Source organism: Oryctolagus cuniculus, chromosome 15, assembly GCF_964237555.1.
Source record: "Oryctolagus cuniculus chromosome 15, mOryCun1.1, whole genome shotgun sequence".
Taxonomy (NCBI): Eukaryota; Metazoa; Chordata; class Mammalia; order Lagomorpha; family Leporidae; genus Oryctolagus; species Oryctolagus cuniculus.
In genome coordinates this window covers 28,733,925-28,758,549 of record NC_091446.1, presented here as the reverse complement: position 1 = coordinate 28,758,549, position 24,625 = coordinate 28,733,925, and the positions used below count along the sequence as shown (strand labels likewise).

Sequence of the window (24,625 nt, the reverse complement as noted above, 5' to 3'; positions counted from 1 at the left end):
AATTTTGAGCACAGGGAGGGTTCTGGGAGATGAACCCAAGGGCAGAGCCAGGGGGGGCGATCTGTCCTGCCCTGAGCCGTCTCTCAGTCCATTTCCATCCCCCCCCTTTCTGGGGTTATGGAACCCCAGGAGGGGATTGGGCAATAAAGATAGAGCGAGTCAAGGACAGCAGGTCCTGACAGGTAGACAGGTGCTGCTGGTGGGACCTGCTGATCTCTGGGGCTGTCAGTAGGGGGCCTGGGGCCCTAGCTGGATGCCCAGAGAAGTAAGGCACTGGTGGGGGTGGGGAGGGTGCTGGCGCAAGAACTTATCTCAGAAGCATCCACCTGCCAGCTCTGACTGCGGGGAGGGTTGCCTGGCCCCTCCACCAGGTGTGGTTGAGCCCTGCCTTCTACCCATTCGGGGTCCCTCCACTGATGGGACAATGGGTGCCTGTTCTGTGTTCACCAGCTCCTCAGTCTCTTACTGTAAGAATGGGGTAGGGGCTCAGGAGCTGGCCCTGGAACACCTGTCCCCGCCCTGAGGAATGACCGAGTTGTTTAGCTGACACAGCCTGATCTGTTCCCTCTCTCTGCTGCCGATCTGGGCTCCTAGAAAGTCTCCACACCCCGGGCTCCATCAGGTTCCAGGGCCCTGGACTAGGTCTCTGAGCCCCTGGCCTCCCTCGGGGAAGGGACAACTTCCTGCCCTCCTGACTGAGACAGGTGGGCAAGCAGAGGGGACACTTTTGGCACCGGGAGCACAGACCCCCCCCAGTGGCCCCTGGCATGGACTGCTAATTACCCACTGGGCATTGCCCATGCAACACTGCATGGCCACAGGCCCACGTGTGGCCACTTTCCTGACACCCTTCCATGGCTGCACACACCCACCCAACTATGACACTCACGGCAGAGGGCTACCCGCAAGCTCTCACATGTGCTCGACACAGAGGCACAGTGGTAGGCACACACAATCATCTTGGTGTGGAAAACACACAGCCACTTGCACGCACACGAACACACACATCCTCACTTGACAAATCCAGTGGTCAAAACGACCCAAACTCCTTGGTCTTCCCCAACACTACTAACACCATGCCTGATACAGAAGTCCACACTCAATAAATATTCATTGAATGCCTCTTAAAATTACTCCTTTGAGGCATGCCCAGGACATCTGCATAGCCCTTTCAACCCTCACTGTCAGGCACACGTTCACATCCAGTGTTCTCCTTGTGGACACACTGTCCCACAAACACAAAGTAATTAAGTTACCACACATACCCCTAAGCTACAGAACAACCCCTGGCCCAGGAGTCCCTGGAGGCGGGGGAGGGAGCTGTGTGAGATCCAAACGGGCCTTCCCCCGGGGCCAAACCCTTCCTTTTCTCCTCCCCCTGGCCCAGCCTCAGTCCCAGCTGCTCCTCTTCTAATTGGAGGCCCTTCTCTATTCTACAAGCGAGGGCGCTGGGGGTGGAGGGATTTGTCAGGTAGCTTCAGGACTGGAGAGAAGATTTTGCAACTCACCTACGTGTGTGCAAAGCCCTTCTGCAAGGGAAGAGCCAAATTCAGGGAGGAGAAAGCAACTGGAATGAGTAGAGTCAGAAAAACAGTACTGGAGTCCATCTCTGCTCCCTGCCCACTTGCAGGGCCCCCATTCTCCCACCTGAAAAAGTGAAGGTAGCAAAAACTACATGAGGGGGGTCTTGGGGGCTGGAAGGAAAGAGCGTTACTGGCACTGAAGGCTCCACAAATGTGTCAGATGCCTTACAAGTCCTGCTTTCCTGCCTCCCTTCTGTTTCCTAACATGGCAACTCTGCAAGGCATGGTGGAAACACAGAAGCTGCTCCGAGTCTGCCTGTGACTCTCCGCCCTTCACAAAAGCTTCCAACCTGCGGGACTGGACTCAGGTAGCACTGCTTCCGGTAGGAGGGGTGGGGCCAGAGCCCAGCAAATCCTGACCCCCTCTGGTCTCAGCTTTCTGAGCAAGTTGTGCCTCTGAACAGCTATGTCATTGTAAGACAAAGGCAGCCAAGGTCAAGAGGACTCACAGAACCCCAGCACCTCAGAACTGATTGGGGTAGAAGCTGACTCCACTGAGCAGGAGTGACGGGAGGGAGGAAGTAAGGAAGTCGGGCAGGTTGAAGGCAGAGCACCGTCAGGCTGTCCTTCCCCGGGTTGCTGGATTTTGATGAAAAGAGCTTGACAATCTCGGTGGGCCTCCAGGTAGCTGGGACCTCTGCCATCCTTAGACTGGGGTCACCAGGACAAAGTCTCCTCCTTGGTACCCTGGACAGCGGGTGCCAGATCTGAGGGGTTCAAGAGGTGGGTCAGGCAGGTGCCAAAAGGGTTGGGAGAGGCTAGGTCGGAAAGTCATAGGGAGAGTGGCAAAGAGAAGCCATGAGGCTAACCCAGGAAGGCAGCAGGCAGAGCTGTGGTTAGACAGAAAGGAGCAGGGCCAGTGGGCCCTGGCCTAAAAGGAAGCTGCATCACCCCCTCGTTTTCAGCCTTGTATGGGGAAAACCGTGTAGGTTTTGGGATGCCAGACTAATCCTCCCTTTGGGACTTTGGTCAAGTTTATTCGCCTCATGGAATCTCAATTTTCCTTTTTTCTTTTTTTAATGAAATCTAATTCATAGGTCACAAGATTCAACCCTTAAAATGTACAGTTCAGTTGTGTGCAGCATATTCACAAAGTTATGTAACCATCACCACTATAAGGTGCCAGGATATCTTCATCACTCCAAAAAGAAACTTTGTACCCATTAGAAGTCATTTCTAAATCCACCCTTCCTCCACTCCTGGCTACCACTAATCTGCTTTCTGTCCCCATGCATTTGTCTCTTTTGTACATTTCACATAAATGGAATCGTGCAACGTGTGGCCTTCTGTGCCTGGCTTTTTTCACTTAACCTAATATTTCCTAGGTCTATCTACGTTGTAGTGTGAGCAGCACTTCCTTTCCATTCCTTTTTCATTGCTGAGTAATATTCCATTGCATAGATATACCACATAGTGTTTATCCATTCATCAGTTGATGGACATTTGAATTGTCTCCACTTTGGGTTAGCATCAATAATACTGCCATGGACATTCATTTCACTTGCTGAATTATAAAATACTGAGACATTTCTTTTAACTTCTCAGGGTTGTTGGGGTTCTTAAATGAGATGTGAGGTATGGCTCTTGTAGCTTCTCAGTAAATGTTTATGTTTATTTCTGCTTTAGTTCACCCAAGAGCAGTGACAGGAAAGAGATGCAGGCTCCAACTACTTGCAAAGTTATGGAACCTCCTGGGTGGATGTGTAAAACTTGCCTTGGGTGGGCAGGAGGGGGGATCAGCAAGGGAGTGGACCGCTCATCTCTGCTTAGCGGTTGCCAACAACTTCCAAGCTCACATCTGGTGTTGCCTTGGGAGGCACTGGTCGGCCTGGCTGGAGCTCAGTTAAGGTTTCCCCACTATGGACGAGCTTTCAACCAGTAGCCAGGTTTCCAGGCTAGCACATAACAGCCAGTTACACGCAGCCCCTGCATCTAGATTATACCAACTGTAGCCTCTTAGAAATGTGGCTTCCCCCTTGGGGGCCGGCACTGTGGTACAGTGGGTAGATGCCCTGGCCTGAAGTGCTGACATCCAATGTGGGCGCCGGTTCTGGTCCCGGCTGCTCCTCTTCCAATCCGGCTCTCTGCTATGGCCTGGGAAAGCAGTAGAAGATGGCCCAAGTCCTTGGGCCCCTGCACCCGCGTAGGAGACCCGGAAGAGGCTCCTGGCTCCTGGCTTCAGATCAGCGCAGCTCTGGCTGTTGTGGCCATTTGGGGAGTGAACCATCGGATGGAAGACCTCTCTCTCTGCCTCTCCTCTCTCTGTGTAACTCTGACTTTCAAATAAATAAATAAATCTTAAAAAAAAAAAAAGAAATGTGGCTTCCCTCACCTATGAAGTGGGCTGGGATTCACCGCAGAGGGTCGGGCCGCAATGCCCAGCGCCCATACTCTTCTTGGCAGACTTAGACTCCTCCCGCTTACTGAATCCTTTGTCTGACCCTCTCTACAGAACAGTGAGGCCCAGGAGGCCAGGAACTTTTCTGAGCCACACTGCTGGGTCTCCAGTGCCCCGCACAGTGCCTGATATGCAGGAAGGACCCCCAAACAAACCCACGATGAGCATATGTTGTTGGCTGGGCCAGTATTTCGCAGCTAGGGACAGAAAATAAGCCACTTCCTGCCTCCAAGGGGATCTCCAAAACGGAGGTGGCAGACCCAAGGAAAGCAGCACATAGATCCCATGGAGATCACCAGGAGCCCCCCCCCCCCTCGCATCCCAGCATCTGGCCTGGTAGGGAGGTGGCAGCTGAGGCCGAGCCCCTGTGCTGTAACCTGTGCCTTTCCCAGAGAGCCTCCCTAGGAGGGAGAAGGGCAGGGGAGGAAGCAGAGAAAGGGAGTTTCCTCCTTCTCTCTTGGGCTCTCAGCCAGGCCGCCATAGGCAGAACTTTGAAAAGGCCTAAATTTGTCCTGGACATACTTCCCTCGCTCTGGTCCCCCTCCCAAGATTCCAAAAGCAAGAGAGACACTCCTTCCCTCAGCACAGTCCAAATGCTTCAGGCCTGGAGGAGCCCACCCTGGGCCTAGTGGCGAGGTGGCGAGCAATCTGGTCGCGTTCACTCAAGCACTGTGACTTGCTTCTCCAAGCATCTATTTATTTAAAAGGGGCCCCCGACCCACTCCATCTGCGCCTGCCTTTCAGGAAGTCGGCCCTTCCTCAGTTTCTCTCCGGAGGCTGGAGGCTGCGTTGGGGTGGTCATTGACTTTGTAACAACACACAGCCAGTCGTTCCGGGGCCTGTGTTTCAAAGGACAAGCCTGGACTCACCGTCCTGCCTCGGGGCCTGGGCTCCATACCTGGGGAGCAGACAGTCTTCTACTTCTTAACAAGCCGGACTTGAAATTGAGAGTAAATCGCCTGGTTGAGTGACAGGTGTTTCCTCGTCAGCCCTGGGGGAGATTTTCCAGTTGGGCAGGGACACCCTTTCCCCAGGGGCCGGGTGGGCTGGCCTCCTTTGGTCCAGTTCAAACTAAGGGGCGGCTCCTGCCAGGTGGGGGGCGGCAGAGAGCTCTGTCTTCCCCCTCCTAGAGTCCCTCGGTTGGTAGGTCTCCAGGAATGGCCGCTTCCTGTTCCTTTCCTTTCGCCTTAGAAGCCTCTCAAGATTTCCTCAGCTCTCTCTTCGCGAACTACTCCGGAGCCTTGGTCTCCGTCCCTCCGTCTCTGGCTCCGGCATCTGTCTCGGCTCCTGGCCTCCCTCTCCCCCTCCCCCCTCCCCCGCGCTGTCATTCACCCCGCTCCTCTCTGCGCACAGCCAATGGAGAGACCCGGCCGAAACGGCGAGGCTCGCTCGCACCGGGCTTTTTCGCCCGGTGATTGATGTCCCAGAGTCAACAGCGAGCGAGCAGCCGGAGAGGGGAAGGAGAAGCCGGAGAGGGAAAGAATACGGCGCCCCCCTCTCTCCCTCCCCTCCCCCTACTTTAGTCCTTCTGCGCACTTCGCCTCCGAGTCTCGGCGCAGCCAGGAGCCGCTGTCGCCTCGAGACCCGCTCGGTGCCCCCCAGAACCCAGCACAGCGAGCGCCGCTGCCCGGGCCCCCCGTGGGGCCAGGGCCCCGGCCGGGCCGGCATGGAGCACCTGGGTCCGCACCACCTCCACCCGGGCCATGCGGAGCCCATCAGCTTCGGCATCGACCAGATCCTCAATAGCCCGGACCAGGGCGGCTGCATGGGGCCCGCCTCTCGCCTCCAGGACGGAGAATACGGCCTTGGCTGTTTGGTCGGAGGCGCCTACACTTACGGCGGCGGGGGCGCCTCGGGTGGAGCAGGGGCCGGGGGCGCGGGGGCCTACGGCGCGGGCGGCCCGGGCGGCTCCGGCGGCCCAGCGGGCGGCGGAGGCGCCTGCAGCATGGGCCCTCTGGCCGGCTCCTACAACGTGAACATGGCCTTGGCGGGCGGCCCCGGTCCCGGCGGAGGCGGCGGCGGCGGCGGAGGAGGTGGCAGCGGCGGCGGCGGGGCGCTGAGCGCCGCGGGAGTGATCCGAGTGCCTGCTCACAGGCCGCTAGCGGGAGCCGTGGCCCACCCCCAGCCCCTGGCCACCGGTTTGCCCACCGTGCCCTCTGTGCCTGCTGTGCCGGGCGTCAACAACCTCACCGGCCTCACCTTCCCATGGATGGAGAGTAACCGCAGATACACAAAGGACAGGTTCACAGGTGAGTCCGGCCCGTGCGTGCTGCGCCTGGCCGCGGCCCCGGCTCTTCGCTGTCCTCGGGTCGATGGTTCCTGGCAACCCGCTCTGTGCGCGCGGAGGCGCCCCGCACCCTTCCGCCTCGCTGCCCACCTGGTTCTATGATCCCAGAAGGGCTGTGCTAGAAGAGGTCTCCCAGACTGCTCCCCCCACCCCACCCCGCGCTCCCGCAGGACCCCCGCTAGGAGCAGCTCTCCCTTGTCCCCTCTCCCCTCTGGGGGTCCTTGGCCCAGTCAGGCAGAGGGACTCAGCACTACCTTCGGCCAGCATTTGGGGCTTCAGAATCAGTCTCCTGTGAACAAACTGTTTCTTCAGTCCAGGGCTGCCTAGAATCAAACATAGGAATAGAGCAGGTTCCTGGTTCCCGTCCCCTACACACACACACTGAAACACACACACACAAACACACACACACACACACACACACTCCTCACGCTCGGAGCTCCGGCCGGCCCCGGAGTGCTGCCGAGCCCGCGTACAGCGACAGCAGAGCTTGGCGGGCCCTTCCTCCGGGACTGCCAGCTTCGTCTGGCTGGGTGGCAGCGCAGGGCTAAGTCGCCGGGACAGCTCCTTCCCCATTTTCCTTCTGTCCCCACTGGGAGTCCCCCCCCCCCCCGCGGGGCCGGCCCTATTATCTCTGAGGTGAATGATGCACCCGCCCGGGCCATGGACTCCCGGGACCATTACGCACTAGGCGGCGGCTGCCGGCGGCCGCGCTCACCGCTCCACGCCGGCTCCCTCCGCTGCCGCTTCCGCTCTTGACACCTTGCTCTCGCCCCTGCGCAGCCCCCTTCCCCTTCTCGCTCCCTGCGCTGTGACCCTTAGTGTTCCTTAATCCTCCCACCTGGCCCAGGCCCCCAGAAAGCTGCTTGAGTTGAGCCTGAATTTCTCCAGCCTTGCCTTAGAAGAGGTAAGAGGCACAGGCCCTGCCGGCGGCCGCTGGGATTCCCAGGAGGCCCAGGCTCCAGGGCCCAACAGAAGAGGGGGTGGAGCAGACAGGCGAGGAGGGAGAAGCATGGAGCCAGACACCGGGCTGAGTGACCACCACCCCCCCCCCCAGCGTCTCCCCCAGGCCTCTGCTCCTATTCCAGGCAGCACAGACTGAGAGACTGCTTGCTGCTTGCTCCTGGAGCTCCTGTCGGGTGGGGGGTAGGGGTCCTGAGGCAGCAGGCACCGCAGCTGGTGGGTGATGGGTCTGCAGGAAGGCCCTTGGGCAAGGAGCCCCAGTGCTCCTCCTCAGGCCATTTCAGGCCTGGGGAGGCAAGGCTGTGCCGAGCCTTGGTCCCCAGTCTGCGGGGAGTCGCAGTTTCCCTTGGGGAGCCACAGCGGGCCCTGATCCTGGTTCATACATGAAGGAGGTCCTGGGGCAGTAGCCCATTGGCCTGTGTGCTCGTGCGGGTGTGTGCTGGCCTGTTGGTGTGCGTGCCTGTTGTGTCCGCTTGTGCTGCGGTGGCATGGACGCTCAGGTCAGGACCGAGTCATGGGCCTCCACTAAGCTGGGCCTCACAGTTGGGCCCTTGCTCTGAGCCCGGAGGTCTGGGGCTGCCTGGAGCAGCGACCTTTAGCTCCTTAGATTAACCGGGTTGGGGAGAAGGCAAGGAGGCGTGGGGCTCCCAAGAGCCCGGGGCTAGGGAGGCCTCGGTGGTGGTGGTGGTGGCGGTGGTGGTGGCGGTGGCGTTGGCCTGGCGGGCGGGAGGGAGCCAGTTCCCGCCCGGGGCTCAGTGCTGAGGACTGCCGGGAGGACCGTGGCTCCTCACGTAGGGTCCTGCTGCGTGCTCGCTGCTCGCGGGGTGTTGGGCCTGGGACGCCTCCTGACGCTCTGCCGCTTGCCTCTGCCGTCTGTCTGTCTCCCGCTCCAGTGGCCCTCTCACCCTTCACTGTAACACGCCGTATAGGTCACCCCTACCAGAATCGGACGCCCCCCAAGAAGAAGAAGCCCCGCACATCCTTCACGCGCCTGCAGATCTGCGAGCTGGAGAAGCGCTTCCACCGCCAGAAGTACCTGGCCTCCGCCGAGCGTGCCGCCCTGGCCAAGGCGCTCAAAATGACCGACGCACAGGTCAAAACTTGGTTTCAGAACCGGAGGACAAAGTGGAGGTGAGCACGCAGGGCATCCCAGCCGCGGGCGGTGCAGTCTCCTAGCAGCTCAAACCCCGCCACCAGCGTCAGACTGGTTCTGGGGTGCGGGCTTCTGCTGGTAACCTCACTGGGGCTGTGGAGCCTCAGCTGTGTTTTCTGGGTGGCTTCAAGGCTTTCTGGACCGCGCTCTATGCCCGCATGAACACGGCCAGTCTCCTTGGCGCCTGGGCAGACACGCTAGAACGGGGTTAGGAAACTATGTATGTGCGAGGCGGGCTTCCGGGCTCAGCGGATCCTCAGGGCTTTTTGTTGGTGCAAACTGTTGCTTATGCAAAGGGGGACCTCCTCTGCCCGAGACTGGAGGCAGAACTACCCACACATTGTTTCTGCACTCCAGCCAGACTCCTGGCCATGTCTGGGGCCCCAGACCGCGGGCTGGGCCCGGCTGACTGCCTGGTCCCCAGACGCACGGCCTCTGTGCAGTGGGTCCCGCCCTGGAAGGGGAAAATCAATCGGCGCCGGCTGTGGCGGGGTTTTGCAGGTCCCACTGCAAGGGGGATCAATTAGGAGCAGATGGGTGTGTGTGAGAAAGAGAGACATTTTCCCTCCTGCTGTCACACACGGACAGGCGCACACTACCCACGTTGTTTCCCATGCACATGCGTGGAGCTCTGGTTTTCCCTCTCCTGTCTACACCCCCCCCCACACACACACGGACACTCTCTCTCCAGCTGCACCTCCCGCACCTCTGCACCCTCCCGTCCATCTGGCCTGATTTCCCTGCACACTGGCTGCCCTGCCGGGAGTTTCTCGATAGCTCAAGCCCTGGGTGGGGGAGCTTGAGAGAGTCTGGATGAGGTTGGCGGCGCCGCGCCGGGCGGGCCTGGGGCGGGAGGAAGGAATTGGAGTTTCCTCTTTTTCTGAATGAAGGCGAGGAATCTGCCCGGGATTCCGCCTTAGGGGCCACAAAGGAAGCCCTGGCCCCAGCCGGCTCCCCACCAACATTCCTGCAGCTGGGGAAGGGGTAGGAGACAAGGCTGCAAACCTCTGGAAGCTGGGGGGGAGCAGGGGCTAGGGGGTGGGGGGCCCCAGCCTTTCCAGAGCCTGCTGTGGGCAGGCCCCCTAGGGAGTGGGGTGGGGGGGGCCCAGGAAGACCCAGGCCTGCAGAGAGAAACCAAAAGACAAGGGAGGAGGACAAAAGTAGACACCCCCGTTCCAGGGGGGTAAGGATCGAGAGAATTCGTTTGTAAGCAAGAAAGCAATGGCTGGCTGAAACCGGTTGCCAGTTTTGTTTTCAAGAATTCCCTGATTTCAGAGGGAACCAGAGGGGGTTAGGGAGGAGGGAAAACAAGGGTGAGACACAAAGGGAGGAAACATTTAGGCAGTTGGAATAGCAGAGAGGGGAAGAGGAGACAGCGTGGATACACAGAAAAGTCAAGACGGGCGGCTCGGAGGATGCCCTCCGGGCTTCGCGCGGCTTCATCGATCGCCTACAAATTGCTTCTGGAGGCCCCGGGGACTCCCATTAGGTCTGTCCACCTTAGAGACAGACGTTTGATCTCGGTTGACAGGGGTGGAGGGGCGGCATTAAATGGAGTGAGTCATCGCCTCCCCGGGCCGCCACGGAGGAAGCCTGCCAGTCCGGCGGGAGCTCGGTGCGGGTGGCGGGAGGCCAGGGAGAGGCCCGCGGGCTGAAGGGAGAGGAGTCCGGTAGGGCAGATCGCGTGGTGTCCGTGGCCCTCGCCTCTCTGCCTTGTGCTCGCGGGGTGGGTGAGGCCCTTTGTACTTGGGTCCCGCTTGGTCTCCCAAGGGGCGCGGACGAGGCGAGGTGCCAGCCTACCGCGGTGTGGGCGCTGCGCGCAGCCCGGGAGTCCCAGCCACCCGGGCCTAGCGGATTTTCCTACTGCTCCTCCGCGATACTTCGCCTACACCCGCTTTGGGGTTCCCAGCCCTTGTCGGAGTTAAGCCGCTGGAGGGAAGCGAATGCGTTAAAGGGGCCCAAAGTGGAGCCAGCATTCGCCCGCGCGGCCTCCCGGGAGCCCGCGCACGCGCGGGAGCCAGGTCGGTGCCCTGGTGGATAACAGCTTCTTCCCGGGGCAGGCGACAGACCGCGGAGGAGCGCGAGGCCGAGAGGCAGCAGGCGAACCGCATCCTCCTGCAGCTGCAGCAGGAGGCCTTCCAGAAGAGCCTGGCGCAGCCGCTGCCCGCCGACCCCCTGTGCGTGCACAACTCGTCGCTCTTCGCCCTGCAGAACCTGCAGCCGTGGTCTGACGACTCGACCAAGATCACCAGCGTCACGTCCGTGGCGTCGGCCTGCGAGTGAGCCTGCCCGCGTCGCACCGGTGGAGGGTCGCCGGGGCCAGGCTGAGAGCCAGGACTCTTCCCCCACCCCTCCTCGCCTCGGACTGCGAGCGGGAGCACAATGCCCCGCGCCCCAGCCCGCTCGAGGCGACACTGCGCTCCCTTTTGTGGAAGGGAAGACGGGAGCGATCGGGACAGGGACGCGCGACCCCCTCCCGGAAGCCGATGAGGCTCCATGCTCACTGGAACTGTTCAGAGCCCTCCCAGTTTGTCTATTTCGTTTTATTCTGGTTTTTAACATGGAACAGAGAGGCAGGGAGGTGGAGGAGGAAGAGCTTACGGGATCCCAGACCCACCATCTGAATGCGCCCTGGGAAACCCCTCCTCATCACACACAAGGACACCCAAAGGCACACAGGGAGGTGATGTCACAGTCCATCCTGGTGTCACCCCCATAGGCACACACAGGGACTAGGGCAGAGTGTCCAGTACACACTTCATCATAGCATTCACACCCTTGATCCTCACCATCAGGCACTGGCCAGGGGTGACCAAGACCGGCTTCTAATGGCGTGGCACTCCCTCTCCCCCCACCCCACCCCCCCAACACAAGGCCAGGTGGCACGGTGACACCCCAGCCAGGCCCCCAGCCCGTATCACAGCCAGCCGCACCCAGGTACGCACAGCCGGATTTTCACCAGACTCAAACCATCTCTCCAGAGCCTGTGGGGAGGGGGGAGGGAGGGGAAGAGTTAAGTTATGCACTTATAAGGTGTTTTCTGTGTAACCATTTTATAAAGTGCTTGTGTAATTTATGTGGAAAAAATAATAAAACCCTCCGGATCGGGAGTCAGGACAGCCTGCTCCTTGATGAGCCCAGCGCCTGAGAGCTACTTGGGTTTGGTGCAAACTGGGGCTTTGGGAGCAGCTGTTGGTATCTGAACCTGAGGGACACGTTGGAGGGGCAGAGCCCTCAGGCACTGGAGAGAGGAGAGCAGAGAAAGACGGAGAAAGATAGAGGAGAGGCGGGCGAGCCAGGTGCTGCTGTGATTGCTGGTGCTCGGGAGGACGAGAGGACGCCTGTCTTTGGGTGTGAGATTGTGTGTCTGTGACCCTGTGGGCAATTTGTTACTCATCGTGAATGTTTGTAATGGTGTGTAAGCGTGCTTTCATTTTTCTTGCATGTGAATGCTTGTTTCTGCTTAATGGCAAACCGAAACTATCATTGCACACGCAGGCTTATAATGGAAAGTGTGTGTGACCCCGTGTGCAGAAGTGGCTGGGTAATAGTGTGCTCACCCGTTTTGGTGGTTGAGTATGAATTGTGTTACTTGTGAATATGAATTAGTTTTTCTTTGTGGTTATTTTTGCATTAAATGCATGGGTGTTGTGATTGTGTATCATCTATGTAATTGTGTGTGAGATGAAATTACATGTGAGCTGTGTGTTTTAACTGTACAGCGTATGCTTGCATGGGACAGTGTGTAGCCGAGTGTGTAGATCATTGTGGGAGACTGTGCCGGGAGTGAGGCTGTGTACAAGTAATTTCGAACTGGTGATATATGCAATGGTGGGAGCTTGAGGGGGAAGGGCTGCAGACCCTGAGACACACTGAATCAGGAATTAGGGCCAGGATCCTCTCTGGGACTCTCCGTGGGATTTCCAGGCTCCCAGCACCAGCCTGGTTTAGGAAGGATCTGAGAAATGACTTCTTAGGGACCTAAGGAGAGACCCCAGTGCATTCTGACCAAACAGCAGCCACAGGACACACACATCCCCTAACATCCAGTCCCTGACCTGCTACACCAATTGCAGATGAACCAACTTGGACTGGCTTTCCTGGAAGAAGCTGGGTGGTGGAAGGTCTAGGGGCGAGTTGGAGGAGGGGATGGGAGAGTGCGGGACCCAAGCAGCCGGGAACCAGAAGCCGGTGGCGGCGCACTGTGCATGCAAGGTCCTGCAGAGCTGTGTGCGCCTTGTGCACCTCGACTGTGGGTAGGGCCAACTACGGAAACCAAGACAGCCCCTGTCTTACTGCCCTACCCCGCCACACAGGGACAAAGAGCACAGCAACCTCACACCCGAGGAAGCTCAACGGGAAATTCGTCGGGGGTGGGGGTGGGGGCAGTTGCTGATCCACCCCTTCACCTGCAGCCTCCTTGGATCTCAGTGCAGAGAGAAAAGTTCTGCAATGGAGGGCTTGGCCAGCTTCCTCGCCCAGGCCACATTCCCACCGGGTGTTTGGGCAGACTCAGAGGAGCTGGCTTTGGGTCCTGAGAAAGGGTTCGGGCGGCACGTTCACTGGCTGCGCTCAGCAAAATTTTAAAAATGGCGTCCCAGAACCACAGAACCCCTCTCCTATTGGCAGGTCTGACTGTCCCCTCTGTTCCCATTGGGACGGCGCTGCCAAACCCACACAAGGTGCGGCTTCTCTTTTCCACCTGTGTCTTTTAAATGCACCCTTGGTGCCTCTGGGCCATGGGATCCCAGAGTCACTGACCCCAGGGGGCCTGGGCCTCCAGCCCACCCTTCCAATTCCCCAAGGCCACCTCCGCAGCTGTGTCTGTGTCCTCAGGACCCTGGGTGTTCTCTGACCACGAACTCTACTGCTGGGGAGCTGGGTGGGGGTGGGAGCAGCAGCCGGGCCCAAACAGAAGAGCCCCAAACTGGCTCAGAAAGTGGACCCTTCACCACCACCCTCTCCCTCTCTTGAGAGACCCTGCCGGCAAAGTTGGGCACAGCGCTCTCCCCAAATACCCCTCCCCATCTTCCCAAACAGCCCAGCACTCGCACTCATAAACACAACACGGGGGCCCACGAAAGCCAGGAGCTGCCAGCCCCGCTGTTCGGGGACCTTGCCCAGCTAGTTGGGGACTCTAGCAGAACCCAGCTGGATTATCCCAGCACTGGGGCCCTGGTGCCTAGGGCTGGCGGCTGCCACCATGGAGTTCCCAGGCCACCGCTGCTTGCCTGCTCCTGGTACTCCCTTGGCCTTCGACCAAGGTCGCCTGCTCTCCTGGGATCCCCCCAGCATTCCTGAGCCCTGGGCAAGGCTTCCCAGAGGTGCCAGACTCCCGAGGGTGCTAGGAATCCTTGGCAAGGAAGGACCGGGCAGAACTCCCTGCTCTCTGACCAAAATTCGTTGGGGCCGAATCTTAGCAAATCCCGTGTGCACCGAGCACCCCGGCAGTGAAGAAAGGTCGGCCAGCAGCCAGGCCTTCGGGGCGGAGGCCGGGGCAGCTGGGCTGCAGGCTCTGTCTGGAGCAGGGCAGAGGGCGGGAGGGGATGGGACTGCGAGGGTCACAGTCAAGGCCAGCTACTCGCTAGAGGAAGCTAGAGACTCCTGGCCTTCCACCACACCTGCAGGAAATAAGCAGTCTGTGATCAAAACCAGAAAATGAACGAATGATACAAGAAGTGTGTGTAAAGGTGCTGGAAGAAGAGGAGAAGAGGAATTCACAAACCTGTCTGGGAGAAAGGCCCCTTCCTTCCTTGGCTTGAGCGAGCCGGTTACACTGACCAAATTCCCGCAGCCAGCGAGACTCCAGTGCCGGCTTGGAACTGGCAAAGCCCAACGCAGCAGCTGAGTGGGTGGCAGCCGTAGGGCCCCAGAAACCCAGGCAGGGCTGGGGTCCCAGGGGCCCCATGCAGTGCAGTGGGTGGCACAGAGAGAATCTGGCCCAACCTGTTAACTATAATAGCGCCTTTGTGCTGCTGGATCCATGCTTGGGGGCCCGCGTGGGCACTGCCTGAGCACTGCCTGCCCTGGGGCCCCCAATGCAGTGGCAGGTGTGAGGTGTGTCCTGGGTCCAGAGCTCGGCTGGGTGCCATTTGTGGTGTGAGTGACCTGCAGGTAAGATCCGTTCTAGGTGCAGGAGCCAACCACGCAGGGGCCTCCCTCTGGTCTGTGCCTTTGGAACAGCTGGGACCCAACAGCCACCTTGCAGGACAGCTGGGGGGAGCTGTGGTCCCCGACTGCCCTGGGCCCCTTGGCTCAGAAACAGGAGACCCCCCACCTCTCGCTTTAGGAGCTCCCTCATCCTCATCACCCCGAAGAGCCCCAGTCCTGCTCCCCCTCACCTTCCTCGAAGCTCCCTGATCAGCTCAGAGTTTGGAGTCCCAGAGCCAGCCCTGCCCGGGTGGGTGGGGGAATAGGGCTCTAATGGCCCCCATTCAGCCCCCCTGGTACCGCCCCCCTGCGCCCTCCCCCGGATTTCTTATCCTGGGCAATCTGATAGGAAGAGGCTTCGTGAAGGCGGGAGCCAGGTCGGGTTTTCCAAGGAGCTCGGAGCAGATTCCAAAGGCGGTGTGTGCAGTGGTTGGGGTGGGGGGAGGGCGGGGCGGTGAGTGAGAGGGGACTCGTGTTGAGGGTGGGTTCAAGCCCACATCCCCCTTCCCCCGGCCCACACTGTACCGTCCCTCCAACCACGCTACACCCAGAGGCTGCAATGTGACACAGGGGAGCTACAGGTGTGCGTGCCAGACACACACGTACACACAACCTCCCCTGCTGCCGCTTGCTTTTGCTCTCACAAGCTCACGCCTGCTGCCTGCCGCGGCCCGGCCAGCTCCTGTCGGTGGTTTCCCGTTGGGGACCCCTTCTCTCCTTCCCTCTCCTCCTCCCCTGCCGGGACGGAACGACCGAGACGGGCTTAGACTCCCCGCCGGCCTGCGGGTGGGGATTCCCGTGCGCAGCTCCGGCGGCGCCAGCGAGATCCCGGGCGTCCGGGGCTGGCCTTGGGGACGACGGGCCGCCGTCGAGGTCGGCGGAGGACCCTAACGAGGCCCAGAAGCGGCCTCCACGAAGCCAGAGGAAATCCAGCCTCCCTGGAGAGACAGAAGGTTGTGAGTGTTGTGGGGGGCGGGTGAGAAGTGCGAGGACGCCCCGCTGTGTGCATCCCCGAAGGGAGAGGCTTCGGTGAGAGCTGCCGTCGCCCCCTCCCGTTTTCCTGTGGTCCCAGAGCCCACGTTGTTTTCCGGTTGCTGCGGGAAGAGTTGCAAAACCCAGAAGCTGGCGGCCAAGGCGGCGACTCAGCGGCTGCCCCAGGGGGAGCCGGACCTGGGGCTTGGGCGCAGAAAACCCGGACGAGTGAGTTCCGGGCGCCCTCTAGGGGCCGCGCGGGGAGAGGCGCCTGCGCGCGGCCCTGGAAGCTTCGCTCGCCGGAGCCGGGCTGGGGAGTGCCGGGGCGGCTGCTGCAGGCCAGGCCGGAAAACAATGATGATAATCATACTAATAGGCAGCATTACGGGGCGCGTGCTGCGTGCCAGGCACCGCCGCAGGCTTTGAAAGTACTAATTCGCTCCTAACTGCAGCCCGAGGAGCCGGTGGGGAGTGTTCTGGCTCCCATTTCACAGATTAGGCGAAGCGAAGTTCGGAGATGTTAAGCAGCTTGCCTAAGAGCGCGCGGCAGGTAAACGGTGTGGCCCGCATTGCGACCCCGCGGCCTAACCCTAGGGTCCAGGTTTTTGGGAGAGAAAGGCCGAGTGTGGGGCTGAGGTGGATCTGGGCGGGATTGGAGGTGGGACCTCACCCACCTCCCCACTGGCCGCCTTGTGGTCAGGGGTTGGCCAGGGAGCTCTCAGTCCAGAGATGAGCTCCGCGTTTGTCCCCTACAGCTCTGGCCAGATGGCCTCCCTGCCCCCGGCTTCCAGGCCTCTGTGGTCACCCTCTCCTCTCCCACAGCTGAAGCCCGAGCTTGCCTCCCTCCAGAACTTTCCGTACTTCCACCTCTCTTCCTCCCCATTTGGGGTCGGTGGAGAGCGAGGACTCAAGCAGAAAGTTAAAAATAGAAGCAAATGAACCCCCCTTTATCAGACAAAGGAATGGAGGGAAATCCCCGTTCCACCTGCTGGGTGCAAAGCCGGTCGCTAGGGGGTGCTGTTCTGGGCTGGAGGACCCGGGAGTACGTTGGGATAGGTAGGGGGCGAGGCTTGAATCGGGAGTCAGCAGAGGTTTTTATGGTGACCTTTCAGTTGGTAAAATTCGGTCAAAATCCAAAAACAGAGGGAGCATGGTCCTCTCTCCTTGTTCCTGCTTCTCTGGGTGGTGCATGTGCATTGTTGGGGGCATTCTTTCATACACTAATAGCCCCTGCCAGTGTCTTTAACTTGTGGAAGATACCCGGAAGCCTGGTTAAAAACGCTGAATCTCATTCATTAGCTCTGAGCTGGGGCCGGCGAGTCCGCATTTAGAGCAAGTTTCTGGGGGTGCTGACCTGCTTGCCTTGGGCTGAAAACTACCACCCGAGAGCTCGCCCAGGGCCCCCGACTCGCCCAACGGATGCGACCACAGTCTTGCCCGACTCGCTGAAGACCGTTTTTCCCATTTCAAGAAAAGGGAAAGTAGAGACTCAGTCGTGACCTGCTTCTGCTGAAGATTCCACAATGCACCCTCCAGCACGCCACAGGCCTCACCACCCCCTGGCGTCTTATGCCTGGTCACTTTCCCATTACCTGCAGGCCCTTCCGGCCCTGGGGCCCTCGCCTGCATCTACTGCCTTTGGAAAGCCCTGTTCACTCCCAGGCGGCTGTTTGACGTCTCTGGATCTCAGCCTACAGGTTGAGTCCCACTTCTCTGCTGTCTAACCCCGGGCAAACTAATTAATAATTACGTTTTAGGAGCCTGCAATTTCCTTGCCTGTTTTATAGAGCCAACCATTCCCTGGATTACCCAGGGCATTAAGGAGCTAACTCGGGACAAAGCACTTGGCTTTCCACAGATGCTCCAGGAATTGTACAGAGCACCCTAGGGTGCAACAGCCTGGGTTTTCCACACTGCAGGCTGGGTGGGGTGGATCCTACAAACCTCAGGGGCTATGTCCTCCCTATCTTAATTTCAGACCCTCTCTCAGGGGGCGGGTGTGTGGGGGTGCTGACCTATTGGCTCTTTCCCTGCTGGGAGCCTTGCCTCCACAAAGCTTCAAAGGCAGGCTATTGCATATTTAGGTGCCCCACTTCCGGCACTCCTGGGAGCGGGAGCAGGTTAGGGAGTCTCCCTACCCGGTGGGCGGGGCCAAATGTGAGCCAGTGTAGCCCCGGGGAGGGGTGGGGGAAGGGCCGCCTGGCCCTAGAGGGCTCCTGGCGTCCCCTGGGGGTAGGGAAGTGCCTATCACTCCCCCCACACATGTGCAGGACCCGGCCTGGGTGCCCACATGAGGAGGCAGTGTGCACATTTACTGCTCGTGCCCTCCAAGAACCCTTGGCTGCCCAGTTCTCACAGGTTTACCGGAGTGCTGCACTCACCCGCCGCTTCCCGGGTAGCGGCTTCCTGGGTGGCCACACAGCCGCGCCCAACAGCACAGCCTCAGGTTCCTAGGAGGTCCCTGATGTGATCCCCTTGCTGTGTGCTGGTGTCGGGGGAAGCACGGCCCGGCACAACCGTCTAGGAGCCGGCGTGCGCTGGCCCATGGCCCCGCAGCCCCGCGACCCCGCGACCCCGCTCCTGTACCCATTTCCCCAGTTGCTGGCTTTGCTTTCACTTCCCTCATTTTTCCATTTCAGGCCAGAAGTGGGGGTGCTTCCTGGTCAGTGAGGGGGCAGGGTGGTCACGGCCTTGGCACAAATTCTTGTAGGGCAGTGGGCAGGGAGAAAGCTAATAAACCCTACAGAAGCCCCACGGCACCTTGCCCAAGAGGTGTCCAGTCTGAACCTTAAGGCGGTGGCGTCCCTCTGCCTAGCACAGAGGGAGGAAGTGGGGGAAGGCCAGAACCTTTGGTTGCACAAAGAATCCCCAGTTTGGGGGAGGCGACCTTACACCCTGGGGTGAATTCTGTCCCCTGCAGAGCAAACGACGGCGGCGCAGCTTCCCTTCGAATCACCGCCAGCAGCTGAGAGCAGGTGTTAAGAAGGCTTCTTCAAGCTCCTGCGGCGGCCGCTGCCACCCCGCACCTGCCCGGAGGCGCTTTCCCGCGCTGGAGGGAAGCCGGCTTCCCGAGTCTGCCTGTGCCCGAGCGGCCCCTGGAGCCCGTGGGAAAGTGCGGGAGCCACGGTTGGTGAACAACCCGGAAGGGGGCAGCAGGGGACGCTCGGAGGCCCCCAGACGCCGGCTGGCCATTCCCCAGAAGTATGAAACGGTGAGTGATGGACTCCCTTTTTGGAGCCTGCCCCTTTCTCCAATTCAGAGTGAAGAAGGAAGGGGCGTCTTGCACCGCCGGCTTCCCCTTCTCCCCCCAAGTCTGATCCTCCGGCGGCGGGCGTGCCGAGGGGCCGGCGGCAGGGCAGGAAAGCGCAGCTTCTGCTGTCTGCTTGGACCCCGCCAGTCCCCAGATTCCAGCACCACGCTGCTGGGCTCAGGCTCCTATTGGCCCGGTGTCTGCGGCACTTACTGCCGGTCGCCACAGCGGCTGGGGGATTCAGACAAACCTGACCGGGTCCCAGATGGGGCCACAAGGGAGGCAGCCGGAGCGCAGCGCCCCTGTTGCGGGCAGAGAAGGGCTCGCTTCTTACTCCTGCGCCCTGGGACACGCGCTGTAGGATCTGGTTGTGTGTGGACTTCAACGCTTCCTGGGGCCCAGGACTCAGGCTTGCGCCGTGGGGGCCCCTGGGCGGTGCGGCTCCTGTCAAGAGGGAAAGTGCGTGGCGCCCCTGCTTTTCTGCGGTCTCCCGGACTCTCCTCGCCTGCAGAAATTGCGGGTGACGCCCTCCCCCCTCCCTGGCGCACGGCGGGGCGGGTTCGCCGCGGCTGATTCGCTCCTGGGGAGTTGCTTGGCGGCCGCTGGTTCTGCGCGCACACAGGGATCCGGCCCCGCTCAAAAGTAAGCACTGAAAACCCCTCGGAAGATGCGGGGCCCTTGGGATCGGGATTCTCTCTGCAGCCAAGAGGAACAGGGCGCAGGGTGCCAGGGCGAGAATCTGGACGCAGTAAGTCCTTGGCGGCAGCTCTCAGGTGCAAGTCCGGTCACTCCAGCTCCGTTCGCTCCGGTCCTCCCCATCCTTGAGGTCCCAGGAGGCCCGGCCCAGCCCACAGCACCCCCGGAGAATCTGGCCAGGGGCCAGGTGCTGGTACTGCCCCTGGAGGAGACCGCACACCTGCGGCTGTGCTGGGAGCCTCCTCATGGAGAGCCCTGCTGCCCACTCTTTGCGTTCCTGGGGTCAAGCAGGAATCTGGGAAAAGAGAACCGCCAACCCAGCCCTGCACACTACACCTCTGCCGCCGCCCCCCCCCCCCTCAGAATTGAGCCCTCCCCTCATCTCTGCCTCAGCAGCCTGGGAGATAGGGTCAGAGATCCTAGTGCTGGGTCCTCGGACCTCTGGTTGTCCTGACAAGCAGGTCTTTTTGGGGACCAGAGTCCATAAAAGGGATTTTAGGGAACTGTGTCCATCTCCCCCCAACAAGGGGCAGAAGCCTTTCTCATCTGCCTAATGCAGAGAATCCCTCTCAACCCTCTCCCTCACCCTTGACTTTGCCCAGGTGCCTCAGCATGTAAAGCTGGGTTCAGTTAACCCAAAGAGAGAATGCAACTGATCCTGGGAGGGCTGGGGCTGAAGGCAGATCAGTTTCAGGAAACTCACCAAGGTCAAGGCTGCTGCACCTCCATTCCTGAGGGCTGGAGTGGGCATCAGCTACATCACCACATCACTGTTGCTCACGCACTAGGAGTCAGTTCTCATCCTCTCCCCCATCTTGACTTTTCTTCCTCAGGATTCAAAACTCATGTGGGATTATTTGTTCCACGGGTCCAGACTCCAGCTGTTAGAGATGGCAGAAAGAACTGAAGTACCTTACACTTCTACTCTAAATGCTAAAACTATTCCACCAGGATTTATCCTGGTTGGCGAAAGTCTTCCCCGTCAGCAAGAGTGTTCTGATGTGAGATTTAGAAAAAGGAAAATGATAAATGGTCGCCACAGCCCACCCCCCTAGGTGCCCAGCATCCCTGTGTGTCTGTCTTCCTAAATGTACAGCCCTTCCCCCACTCAAGGCTCTTACCTAGAGTTTTGCTAACAGAAGACATGCTCAGCTCGCCTCTAAGAGATGACCCAAAACCTCACAGCTCTAGGTCTAGGACCTGGGCCCCACAGCTCTGTTAGTTCTGTTGGAATCCCATCTCCATATTCTGCTAGATCAAACCATCAAGTTCATAATCATCACACATAACACTGCAACAGCAAAGGAGCAAGAACTGGGAGGAGAGGCAGACAAGTTAAAGTACAAACACGTCTAACGTGCTAGCAGGTCCGGAAGCGCAAGCCATTGTCTTTCTTTCAGCAGCCTAAGATCCTACTGTGTATCTGTTATACCTCTCTTCCTTCTTCCATTCTGTTTCTATTGCCATCATCCAGCACCTGATCTTATTTGGGTTCTTTATTTTTCTTTTAAAGATTCATGCATTCGAAAGGCAGAGTTCCAGAGCGGGAGAGACAGAAGGGAGAGAGATCTTCCATCTGCTGGTTCACGACCCAAATGGCCATGATGGCTGTGGCTGGGCCGAGCCAAAACCCAGAGCTAGGAGCTCCATCCAGGTTGTGTGGGGGCCCAGACAAATACAAGGAATGGAGGAGTCCAGGGATGAATGCACTGGCGGAAGCTCGATGCTCAGAAAAGGCCGCTGGAAGCCTGCTGGTCCCCGGAGTGCGGGGTGGGGTGGTGTGGGGGTCCTGGACTTGATCACTGCTGCTGGCTATGGGACACTTCGCAGTACGGGGAACCAGGCTCGCCTTGGCGAGATGCTGAGCTCGTGCCTAGCCTTCCTTTGGCCTTGGAGCCATTTGCTCTGGAGTGCAGTGCCTGAGCGGGACTGGCTGCATTCCAGACGAGTTGTCTGTCCACCTGATTATGAAGAAGCTTTGAAGTGGGAGGCTTTCCACGAGACCAACGTTTTCATACCCCAGGTCCATTCCCAAAAGATTGGGATTTATGCTTTTTCTTTCTACTCGCTTGCCCCCAATCCCTAGGCTGCAGAGAACAGTCCACCCTGTAGTGACTCTGTCATTGCCTTGGCCAAAATATCTTTCAAGTTTTTTAGAAGAAAAACATCTTCTGGGGTTATCCAGGGCCGTAATGACTAGGGGTCATGGGACACAGGACAAATTCTGTCCAATTTTTCCCATCTTGAGTGTTCTGATCCCTTTCAGGTGGTGCTGTCTCTGACACTAACTTTCTGTCAGGCTGGATTTCATGATGGAAGAGAAAAGACCGAAGACCTTGACGTTAGCATTCTCATTCAAGGTCCTGGAGATCTGCTCCTCCCAACAGAGTCACCCCTGGCTGCTCAGGCTGCAACATCCACTCTAGCTCTCTGGCGCATCCCCCTACAGTCACTTCTGCCCAAGATAAAATGTGCCTCCCTCTCCTAGCTGAAGTACTCCCATATCCCTGAACCCCATGCAGGACTTAAAATCCTACACTTACACACACACACACACACACACACACACACACACCAGGAAGGCTTTTCCCCCCAAGTTTGCTTTTGAGGCAGGCATACCGGACTGAAGAAAATACTTGGGGGCCATGAGGACAAGTGGCGTCCCCTTGCCAGGGAGCCCCAGGAAAAGTCTCAGCATCAGCAGACCGTGGGGCGGAGTTGCGTCAGCTCATGGTGGTTGGGATTCAGGGCAGTCTGAATCTTCTGAGCCCCTTACGTGTCCCTGCTGCAATGCCTTTTCCTTTCTATGCTCGGTTGGTGGCACTGGGTGTGTCTAGTGTCACCGACTCAGAACCTTCAGGATCAGACTGTGTTTGTCTATGACAGCCCCGATGCTGCAAGTAATCAGGTGGTCTTTGAGCAGTGACAGAAATCCGTGGCTTCATTTATTTCTTTGAGCGGAGGGTTTATAGGGCCTGATCTTGTGATTCAATTTCTACAAACTGTCCTAGAGTTTTAGAAGCAGGTACCCCTTCTCACATGGTTTCTGAGAGCCTTGGTTGCCTCTAGGTGACCACAGGCCCAGGGTGGGGAACCTTTTTTCTGCCAAGGGCCATTTGGATATTTATAAGATCATTCGTGGCCATATAAAATTACCAACTTAAAAACAAGCCAGCTATAGATGCCTGTGGGTGCCTTTGCAGGACCAGACCAAATGATTTCACGGGCCTGGTATGGCCTACAGGTTGGACGGTCCCCATCTCTGCCAGAGGCAGTCATTTAGTGAGCTAGCTTGCCTTCTGTGGCACATACTTGTGAATACTCATGGGATGAAGGAGCCCTGAATCCCATCAGACCTTTTGCCCTAACAAACATAGGTAATCGATCTCCATTTCTCTAATAATCGGTCACCGGCCATCATCATTTATCTGGTAGAATTTAAATATGTTAGGATTTGGGGTAACAAGCACAAAAGTTAACTTTGGTCATCCTAAAGACAAAAGAGTACAGGAGTTTTGGGGAGAAGTTTGGAGCAGCTCACAGAATCCACAGGAATGCCGGAGAATCTGTGCGCAGAACTAGGAGGGAGACAGCAAATGCAGCCAAGGTCAGACCCCAGGGATGTTCTGGCTGGGACTCGCCGCTGGGGGCCCTGGCGCTCGGTACTCAGTGCTGCTGGCTCTGTTCCCAGCCTCGGGGCTTCCGCTCTCCTGTCGAGTATTTTTTCAGCTGTCCCCCGTGTCTGAGTCATTGCGGCAGGAGCATCAGTTGGTTCAGCTTGGGTCCTGCGCCCACAAAGAGGACGCTCGGGGTCCTTTGTTTCTGCGGTGCAGATGAGCCTCTGCCCCCTCCCCTTCAAGACACACACGAAGGTGGGCTTCCTTCCCAGTGGGAAAGGTGTTCAGCTAGACACACACACACATGCACACACACACACATACACACACACATGCACACACACACATACACACACACACGCCCCGTTGGCCACTGCAGTCAGGAGCCCCCGGCTCTCCCTTCCTGCCCATACAGCCCCAGCCCCTCACCAGCCGCAGCCCCATCCCTCCGTCTCACCCGTGCCCCATGAGCCCCGCCACAGCCACATCGGCGCCTCCCACTTTCACTCATGCCAGGCAGCAGAGGGCTGAAGGCAGGGAAAGGCACGCAGCTCTCGTGTTCCTCAAGTTGCGCTTAGGAAAGGCATGGAGCTGTGTTCCTTAAATAAAAGGAGGTTTCTTTGGGGGAAAATTTAATTAAAAAGAAAGGCAAGCAGCTGCAGGACTGGAAGGTGCGTGAACCCCAACCTTTGTTGAACCCCACCAGGGCTTAGAAACCCTTCTATGTCAAATACCATAACGTTTACCCCTAAAGACTGAGAACCCCTCCATACATGGCCAACATGCACAGTGGTTCTGGAATAGCGCCTGCAGGCCATATTCAAACCCTTCCCCCAGTCTTGGGAAGGCTACCTCTCTATAAGGCAAAGGTGGCGGCATCACTTCTTTCATTAAGCTGCCTTAATGTGTAATACTGTGCAACACACAGGTGCAAGCAGTAAGTGGCAGGAAGTCCCTCCCCCTCCCCTGTCCCCGCTGGGCTCTAGTTTGTTCTGTCTCCCTGGAAGTTTCCTAGTTTCTTATTTCACGGTTCCTTCTGGTTTTGTCCCAGTTGTTCAGCGCAGGTGGGTAGAGACGAAGGCAGCCTGCACACAGGATACAGAGGGCTCCCGCCGTGCGCACGTCCTGGGCCTTGCCGCCATCTAATGGCCTTGGCCTCCATGGACGTCCTCCGATGGCAGCAGGGCCCATGAGTCCACCAGCCGGCACGCGGGTCCTCCATGCACTGCACTCTGTCCACCTCCTCCACCCTTTCCACATCCTCGGTCTGGAACATCTCCTCCACTTTAATGGGGTAAAAAAAAAAATCTCTGTTCATCTTCTCTGAAGGCTCCCTCCCCAGTCCCAGGTGCCCTGGACTTGCTCCTCTCGTGCTCACCGTGGGGTCTGTGAGTGCTCACCCAGGCTCTGTGCCCTAGACTGGGAGTCCCCGGAGGCCACCCTCTGAGTCCAGGGCGTATCTCAGGGATGAATTAAGTGGTGCTTAATAAATGGTTGTTAGTGGTTCCTCTGCTTTCAGCGGTCAAGGTTATCTGGGGCAGTGGAAGTGTAGAGAC

The 24,625-nt window shown here is 58.7% G+C and overlaps 1 protein-coding gene across 1 annotated transcript; it reads left to right on the top strand.

The window, feature by feature from the left end:
• The first annotated feature begins 5,416 nt into the window (after positions 1 to 5,416).
• On the top strand, positions 5,417 to 11,474 carry TLX1 (T cell leukemia homeobox 1). The gene is made up of 3 exons (XM_002718664.4): positions 5,417 to 6,230; positions 8,161 to 8,362; positions 10,445 to 11,474. The coding sequence occupies exons 1-3, from the start codon at positions 5,648 to 5,650 to the stop codon at positions 10,665 to 10,667; spliced, it is 1,008 nt and encodes a 335-aa protein (XP_002718710.1). The 5' UTR covers positions 5,417 to 5,647; the 3' UTR covers positions 10,668 to 11,474.
• Positions 11,475 to 24,625: the final 13,151 nt, after the last annotated feature.

Excerpts from the sequence above, each read along its gene's own strand:
- TLX1 (XM_002718664.4), top strand. The coding sequence starts at position 5,648 with ATGGAGCACCTGGGTCCGCACCACCTCCACCCGGGCCATGCGGAGCCC. Across the intron at positions 6,231-8,160 it reads CACAAAGGACAGGTTCACAG|GTCACCCCTACCAGAATCGG; the intron begins GTGAGTCCGGCC and ends CACGCCGTATAG. Across the intron at positions 8,363-10,444 it reads AACCGGAGGACAAAGTGGAG|GCGACAGACCGCGGAGGAGC; the intron begins GTGAGCACGCAG and ends TTCCCGGGGCAG.